The sequence below is a fragment of the Natator depressus genome, chromosome 6, assembly GCF_965152275.1.
Source record: "Natator depressus isolate rNatDep1 chromosome 6, rNatDep2.hap1, whole genome shotgun sequence".
Taxonomy (NCBI): Eukaryota; Metazoa; Chordata; order Testudines; family Cheloniidae; genus Natator; species Natator depressus.
The window spans coordinates 63,724,207-63,733,535 of NC_134239.1; the positions used below are offsets into that span (position 1 = coordinate 63,724,207).

At 45.1% G+C, this 9,329-nt stretch overlaps 1 protein-coding gene across 6 annotated transcripts in view; it reads right to left on the reverse strand.

Annotated features, from left to right (window-relative positions):
• ACTN1 (actinin alpha 1) overlaps positions 1 to 8,097 on the reverse strand; it is a 137,882-nt gene extending 129,785 nt beyond the window's left edge. For all 6 annotated transcript variants that reach the window (XM_074955537.1, XM_074955533.1, XM_074955531.1 and 3 more), the window contains exon 1: positions 7,778 to 8,097. In XM_074955537.1, the coding sequence (XP_074811638.1) occupies positions 7,778 to 7,882 (105 nt within the window). In that variant the 5' untranslated portion in view covers positions 7,883 to 8,097. The remainder of the gene's footprint in view (positions 1 to 7,777) is intronic.
• Between the last annotated feature and the right edge of the window lie 1,232 nt (positions 8,098 to 9,329).

Below are 9,329 nucleotides of genomic sequence, written 5' to 3' on the forward strand. Positions count from 1 at the left end.
TGGCCCTTATGAGATAATTTTTTTAAAAACAGCAATACAACCACTGGGCCTATGGGCCAGAGACAACTCAGCCTTTTCGTGGCTTTGATAGGCACCTTAGGAAGACTTCATAAAGTGTATCCTAAGGTAGAGTCTCCATCCCTTTCTCCAGTCTAATTTCAGATAGAGCAAGCTGTCTCATAGCAATGCAACCAAACCCCAGAGAATGTCCTAAGTGTTAGACACAACAATGATAAACCACAGGCATAGGACTTCACAGACAATGCTATAAAATAAAATTAGCCGCGATGTAGTGACAGCGCTCAAGCCTTCTTAAGCAAAGCTGTGTTAGCTTTTGCCGTCTCTATCACCAAACTTGTGCCACCAACCAGGAGGACTCCAGGCCAATTTCATGGGTGGATTCCAAAGATATTGCAATGAGCAGTACACAATCCCACATCCCCATTGGTGAAGATGGCTTACAACCTCTAGTATATAAAATGTATTACATGTGAGGCTGTGGAATTGTATATCGCATGCAGTGAAGCACTAGTTCAAGAGCAAAGTGTCTAGGACAAAAATAGCTGCACAACCACCCCCCCGCTCCAGGATACATTATTGCATTTCTATTATGGTGATCTAATGGCCAAAACATTAAAAAAAATTTTTAAAAAGAGTGTGCGCACTCTAATTAAGACACAATAGATGTCATTTTAATCTGAGCCAGCTGCTCTTCCAATCCTAGGTATTTTAATAACACCGTTAGACCCATACTCCCAAACCTGTAATTTAGCTACATTTAATTTCTGTATCAGGACAAGGCCATCTCAAAACATGCCATTTTTTAATAAAAGAAGTCCAATTCTCACTACACAGCCTAAAAAAAGAAGTGTTTATACAACTTTCTGGACAGTTTCTGTTCAAATTTCCCCACTTATTGGGTTAGCAGTAAGCACAAAATACACACCAAGTTACACTCTGAAAATCAGTAATGAGGTTAGGGAGGCTGGTTAATGGTATCACCTTTGCCTTGTGTAGTTCTGTACAGTAAGGTAGTGATAACCAAATCACAGACCCAAGAATTTAAACTGGTTGCCTGAAACAGTCAAGGAATTCCCCAGAACCATACATTCACACCGCTGGGCTAATAGCTTGCTTCCTTTTGGGTGTTTCCCCCCCCTCCTGTAGGGGATTAGTAGGATGGATCTCAGAGTAGATGGACAGATGGTCTGATCCAGTACATTAAATCTTGTGTTTTTCCAATTGCTGTCCACACTTCTGTAACATCCCTCACAAATCTGCACAGACCATTTTCCTGTCCATCCCCACCTCCTCCTTAGTTCTTCCACTAACAAGCTGCTGTGTGGATGAAAAAGTCACTACAAAGCCCAGATGCCTCACTCATCTCACAATATAAAGAAGTTACAATGAATAATAATGTTCTTGGTAGAAAAAAAAAAAAAAATGAACAGAGAGAAAGTGAGCCACCTCCCACTGCTCTACAATGAATTGCCTTACAAAGCCAGTGATTTATCCATTGTCTGCAGCAATACTTCAGGGATGCTTTTGAGTTAAACGTCTTTAAAGAACTAATAAATGATAAGGTGGGTGATGTAATATATTTTATTGAACCAACTTCTGTGGTTCAATCCATTGGACTGAATGGAACGGAGAGTCAGGCAGACAGCACCCATTCCAGAGCTTTCTGGCCATACAAACCATCATTTATGTTCATAACTATCTTTACATATGGCATATTATACACTGCTTGCTAGACTCAGAGGATTATCATGGGATGGTGCCATTTCTAACAGATAATTTCAGTGATTTATAGATACTGTATTTAGTCAATATTTACCTATAAACAGGAAGTGTTCAGCACAGTTTAGCTACTGCTGTCACTGTTCCACCAATTCCAAAAATTGGAATGGTTTAGATTTCTCAGCAAGAAGTGCATTCTATTGCAGTTTCCTAGTAGGCAGTCCTGTGTGGTAACGGGACTGGAGAAAACAGGCAACGTTATTTTTTTTTTTTTTTTTAATAAAAATGAAGTGTTTGAATCATTTACATTGAATCAATATTTTTAAATAATGTTAATGTAACCCCTTAAGAGTAGACAAAAATACAACTTCTGTTGGTTTTTAATTTCTGTTCACTAGTTACAAATGGATTCTTCACCCTACTCTGCATCATATTGTCAAGATGGCAGCCGTCTGGTCAGACAGGGAGCATGGTATCGCCATTAGCATACCGGGCTGGGAATCAGAAGGTTTTTCTTCTCTAGGTTGTGCAACCTTGGACAAGTCGCTTACAGACAATGACCAGTGTCTGAAATTAGAGGGAACCATTTGAAAAAACATGAGCCTGATTTTCAGAGATGCTAAGTGCTCAGCATCTCTAAGACTCAGATCTATGGTATTTCAGATGGAGGCACCGCAAGAGTCACTGGCCCCACAAACCTTTTAGCTTTAACCGCCACTGCATCCTCAGGGGCTGGTGTTCTCACTGGGGGTTGGTTGTCTTCAGCTGCGGACTTTCTTCCATCACCAGTCAGATGAAGCCCAAGCTTGCTGATCTGCAGGGAGCTCACCTATTCACTCAGGGCCTGATCTAGCCCTCACTGAAGTCAGTGAGCATCTCTTCATTGACCTATGGGAGCTGGATCAAGGCCTCAGGATTTTTCTGATCAAGAGGCAGAAATTCTTGTGGGCTGTGAAGTTCTATTTCACAGCGGCTTTTACAACTGTAATAACAAATTGGCTAGTATTTCAAGACTAGTAAATGCCCACAGGAAGGCAATAATTGCCACATTTTACAAGACTACATAGATTTCCCAACAGCCTGCAGTGATGAGAGCATTTTGAGAGTGATCTTCTGACAGTGACTTTCAAAAAGTTTCACTGGGTAACAGAGAAGCAGTAGTATCAGTCTGTTAGGCCTTAGCAAGTGTTTTGGGAAGCCCATTTCCTGTATTGTCTTGAGAATAATGGGTAAGAGTATAATAGATGGTAGTTTCTTCTAACTGAAAGATTTCACCAAGAGCTTTAATCCCCAAAAGAGACCCCTGCTTTTGTACAAATGGGCGCTGCAGAAGCTTATTAAAAGTCAGATTGAGCAGAATTCGTTCTGTTCATTATTTTCCACCCCTTAAGTGAATATCACTGCTGGGATGAGCTCTTGAAAGCCTCTTAAAAACCCTTCTGAAAACACGACATCCCCAAAAGCCTCTTACGGAAAAGCAATACATCTGGAAAAGCTGGTTTTTCCAAGCAGTGGCAGTGCCCCCTGAATTCTAAACTGACAACTTCCTGCTCCTCACCTAGCAAGCTCCTGCAGGGAGTTAGTTACTCAATGGAGTCTGAAATGAGAGGATAAGAAGATGTGAGGGAACAGAGGCATCTTCCAGCTATCAGATTAAAAATGCCTATCATCATTCATAAGGACTTCTAGAGGCTTTTCCTCCACAGATCTCAAAGTGATTTATAGGAGACATTAATCCCAATTTCACTACTCACCTGTGAGGAACACTACATCAATCTCTTTGTACAGAAGGAGAAATACAATCACATGGAACGTGTGGAAACTACCTGAAAACTAACTTTGTACAAATATCTCCTTGCACACTGGGTGCAGATCTGCTCAGCATTCAGAGTCAGTTACTAAAAATCAGCAGATCTAAATTCTTACTACTTTTTAGTCCTGCATTCGCTCTGCTGAGCCAGCGCAACAAAGAGATTCTAGTCCTTTTATCCGTCAACAGAACTGTTTACAAAGTTTCAATTAGTTACAACTGTGCAAATCCACTGAAGACAATGGGACTGCAGAGTTACCACCCAGGGCCTAGTTTGGCCTATACAACAGTGGTTTTCAACCAGGGGTATGTTGAGGGCACACAGAGGTCTTCCAGGGGGTACATCAACTCATCTAGATATTTACCTAGTTTTACAGCAGGCTACCTAAAGAGCACAGTGAGTACAAACTAAAATTTAATACAATGACTTGTTTATATGGCTCTGTATACTATACACTGAAAAGTAAGTACAATATTTATATTCCAATTGATTTTATAATTATATGGTAAAAATGATAAAGCAAGCAATTTTTCAGTGATAGCCTCCTGTGACACTTTGTATTTTTATGTCTGATTTTGTAAGCAAGTAGTTTTTAAGTGAGGTGAAACTTGAGGGTACACAAGACAAATTAGACTCCTGAAAGGGGTACAGCAGTCTGGAAAGGTTGAGACCCACTGCTATAGCCATTCTCAGTAGTGCTCTATCTGGGAGCAGGGATGTCTATTCTCATATTGTGCTGTGGAGCAGGCCACGCTTCTGGGACGGTACGGTGCGGTGCGAGCTCCGCAGCACCGAACTCTCCTCGTCCTGCCACCCCTCAGCCCTGCGGAGATGCCGCACGTCTACATCAGGTGCCTCAGCTACCATGTCCAGGAGGAGGACATCCAGCACTTCTTTAGTAGCTATGGCCGCCTGCTCAAGGTCGATCTCAAGAACGGCTCTGGGTTTGTGGAGTTCGAGGACTCCCACGACACTGATGATGCCGTTTACGAGCTGAATGGCAAAGACCTGTGCAGGGAGCGGGTGATAGTGGAGCATGCCCAGGGCCCCCGCCAGGATGGGGATGGGTACAGCTACAGCAGCTGCAGTGGGGGTGGTGGAGGCGGTGGATATAGCAGTCGGAGACAACCAGGAAGAGATAAATATGGACCACCTGTTCATACAGAATACAGACTGACTGTTGAAAACCTTTCCAGTCGTTGTAGTTGGCAGGATTTGAAAGATTTCATAAGGCAAGCTGGTTTCTCAAATTGGGGGTCCTGACCCAAAAAGGGATTGCGGGGGGGGGGCAGTCACAAGGTTATTTTAGGGGGTTATGGTATTGCCACCCTTACTTCTGCACTGCTGCCTTCTGAGCCTGGTGACCAGAGAGCAGCGGCTGGTGGCTGGGCACCCAGCTCTGAAAGCAGTGCCCTGCCAGCAGCCGCGCAGAAGTAAGGATGGCATGGTGTGGTATTGCCACCCTTACTTCTGTGCTGCTGCCTGCAGAGCTGGGTGGCTGGAGAGTGGCGGCTTCTGACTGAGGGCCCAGCTCTGCAGGCAGCATTAAAGGTGGCAATACCATACCATGCCATCCTTACTTCTGCGCGGCTGCTGGCAGCAGTACTGCCTTCAGAGCTGGGCTCCTGGCCAGCAGCCGCCACTCTCCAGCTGCCCAGCTCTGAGGCAGCGCCATGGCCAGCAGCAAGGCAGAAGTACGTAAGAACGGCCATACTGGGTCAGACCAAAGGTCCATCAAGCCCAGTATCCTGTCCTCTGACAGTGGCCAATGGCAGGTGCCCCAAAGGGAATGAACAGGTAGGTTATCATCAAGTGATCCATGCCCTGTCACCCAACCCCAGCTTCTGGCAAACAGAGGCTAGGGACACCATTCCTGCCCATCCTGGCTAATAGCCATTGATGGATCTATCTTCCATGAATTGGTCTAGCTCCCTTTTGAACCCTTTATAGTATTGGCCTTCACAACACCCTCTGGCAAGGGGTTCCAGAGGCTGACAGTGTGTTGCGTGAAAAAAATACTTTCTTGTGTTTGTTACCTATTAATGTCATTTGGTGGCCCCTTGTTCTTGTATTATGAGAAAGAGTAAATAACACTTCCTTATTTACTTTCTCTATACCACTCATGATTTTATAAGTAAGGGTAGCAGTACCACAAACCCCTCTACAATAACCTTATGATCCCCACCTCCCACAATTCCTTTTTGGGTCAGGACCCCTACAATTTCAACACCATAAAATTTCAGATTTAAATAGATGAAATCACTAAATTTATGATTTTAAAAATCCTATGATCATGAAATGGACCAAAATGAATTTGGTAGGGCCCTACCTATATCCACTATGTGCGACAAGAAAGTAGTTCCATTTTCTATTCAGAATTCAGACATGGCAAGATGTGATACAAACTGCAAGCGTAAAATTAACAAGTGATTCACTCTAGTGACTTGACAGTTGTAGGAGGAGCCCTGCCATGCTTCTTTTTAAAAATTATATATATATTTTATTGTCTGATGAAGTGACTAAAAGGGAAATGTTTCAAGGATTAGGATTCCAGTGATCTAATACAGGATGCCATTGGCTTAGACAAAAAGAAAAAGCAGCAGCTAGGACTCCTCCTAAACTCCCCCCCCCCACCCCAGTTTAAAAAAGGGATGAATGTTACCATTTTTGGACATAAGTTCTGCACAAGCCCAACCCTAAACCACACCACTCAAATGAGAAGTGAGCTATCATCCTGCTTGTGAGCACATGGAATTGGGGACCATTCAAAAAGGGAGAATACGGTGGTGGGAATGGAAGAGGCAATTTACTAACAACAGATTGCTAGTCAGTCAGTCAATCTGATCTCCTAAATAGCTGTCGTGCTCCTGTTTCCCTGTATAGTGGGGAGGCAGGTCTAGCCTACAAAGGTCATCTGCAGCTGAAGGAGCCTGCACCCTGGGGAACAAGCCAATTTTACATTCACATTCTGATTTCCTCCTTAATCAGCGTCTGCTGCCTCCAAAGAGAGCGTTCCTTTGTGTGCCACTGTCCTCTGGGGGCAACGCAGACGTGTGGAGAGCTTTGCAATGGGAGTGACACTTCGTAGCAGACACACATGTACCTGCACAGCCCTCCCTTCCCCCAGGGCACCACCAGCCGCCCAAATCAGCTCTTCAACAGCTTCCTGAGGAGCAGCTAGGCGGTCCCTAATAGCACGCACAGCATCGCTATCAAAAAAAAACCCCAGAAAGTGAGGAGTGTTGCCTGGTAAATTGCATTGCGAAATGTGAGGGGAGGGAGCTAGTGCTCCCGTCTGCATGGCTCCTGGCGCTGACAGGGGAAACATTTGTTGCTTTAGGGGGGGAAAGGAACTTCTGCGCTGCTACATTGGGCGATAAAACGGCCCCATTTCTTTGCTTACCCACCGCCCCCCCATAGGTCGCACTACTTCAGCGCCCACCCACCTCCCTCACACACAGGTAGGAAAGACAACAGCCTAATGTGTGCCTGTTACACGTTGTTTCTTTAAATCACACAAGGCCTCCATAGGCGATTAATACACAATCTCCAAACGCTGTTCCCACGGGGATCTGTGAGCCACCAGATAACACCTTGGTTTAAACTCAGTTAAAATCACTGTTCTAGACCGAATTAAAAGAGAGGCGGGGGGCGCGCTATTTGCTACATTATTCGAGCTCTGCATCTCAACAGGTCCTGTGCAGAGCTGGGTCCATTGCAACCTCTGACCATATGGGGAAAATCGGAGGGAGCAGGAGAGAGGCGGCTATGCATATACAAATCCATAATTAGGTTGATGTTGCAGCTCGTCCCACCCCCAACCCCCTTCTTCACACGAGGCTCCATTATTTAATTAAATAAAACGAGAGGGTGATGCAGGGATCCGGCTGCCAACAGGAAACCTCCCAGCTCTCAATCAGACCAGCTCTCTGCCCTAGACCCTCAGCAAACGTGGACAATACCCCAGCGTTAAACAGGGAGGGGACTGAACGTGCGCAGGTAGCCACACAGAGCCCCAATACAACTAATCTCCAGCAAATCCAAGGAAACCTTTCCCCCACCCCCATCCCCATCCTGCTAAATGCCTGTAACACAACACTCCTCTCTAATGGAGCTACTGCAGCCTCCACTAATATCTCCCCCCCCCTCCAGGATCTTTCCTAGGATGCGGGGGGGCGGGGGGGAGAAAGGGGTAAGGTGAGGGTGAAAGGGGGGGGGGAATTTACCTTTCTCTGCTGTTTTTCCCAAGCTGGATCCAAAAGCATGTCCCTGTCCCAGTCCTCCTCCGGCTGCATGTAGTCATTGGTTTGCTGAGAGTCATAGTAATCCATGGCTGTGCGTGTCCCCTTCGGTCTGCTTTTGTTTTTCCTCCCCGGCTGCTGCCGCCACAGCTCGCGCTCCCCGGCGGTCTCGAGAGCGCCCTGCTGAAGGACAGCTACAGCGGAGCACAGACAGAGAGAGAGAGAGACTCGGGGGGGAGGTGGCGGCGCGCGGCAGCTCCGCTTACACCAGAGCGCAACCTACTCTTCGCACGCACAGAAGGGAAGGGGGCGGCGGGGGAAAGCGCCCTGCCTCCTAGTTAATCTCATTGGCTAGGTGGAGTTGCCAGAAGTCCATTTTCCGAGGCTACCATCGCTCTCATTGAGGCCCCCTTGTGTCACTCAGGGCTTCCAGCGGTTGATATAGGTTGATTTAAGGCCACCCCCACACACACACACAACCTCCTCCCCCCTTACTCATATGACATCTGAGTTTAATCTGCGGTGGACTCAGTTTGGTGACGTCTCCCCTTACCTTGGGGGTTTATAGTAATATCAGGAGCTACTGAACAGACGGAATATAGTGAGCTACCTGTCGCGCAATGCAAAAAATGCAAACAACAACAACAAAGTATATCTGCTTATTATGTTTGATAGGGGGACAAGGTGGGTGAGATAATATCATTTATTGAACCAACTTTTGTTATATTACCTCACCCGCCTTGTCTTTCTAATAGCCTGCGACCAAGCTCCTGCAATATGCAGGTCAGTGTGAAAGAAACATTGTCAGGTTAACAATATACAATATTCAAACAAACAGTCCTTACCTGGATTACTAGAAAAACACCTTATTAAAAACTGAAAAAAATGTTAAACATCTCATTGACTTGTCAGTGGGAATGCACTTTATTTAAGCCAGGATCCTGCAAATCTTTATATACATATACCTAACATGTCTGTAGTCTCCTTGAGTTTAATGGGAGGAATGGAAAGTTAAGCATGTGTACGAATTCACAGGATAGAAGCCCGAGTCTGTGCATATCTGTCAAGTTGGACAGTCAGTTACAATGTTTCCCGTTATTTCATTTCCTGATTCCACTAGCACTGGGCTACAATGTTTGGGTTGCAAACTTTATAGTGGAAAGTTTATTGGTTAGAATTCAAATTATATTGAAAGTTTGAAGAGGAGAGTAAAATGCATATTAAGCCAGAGGGAGACAAAGAAACACTCACCTTAAAAACTTAAAGCTACAGTAATTTTTTGGCTCGGATCCTCCAAATCCTTATGCACATGCTTAACTTTATGCATGCCAATCGCCTCATTGAGTTCAGTGGGACACGTCACATGCTTAAAGTTAAGCCCATGTGTGTCCCAGAACTGGGGCCTTAAGCTATAGAGTGCTGTACAAATTTTCTTCAGAGTTTCCAAAAACATTCCCTGAGTAATTCTGAGTAAATTCCTTCAGAGTAAGTCTGGAAACTTTCCAAACCAAAATTAAAGCACTCAGGAACATGCTTA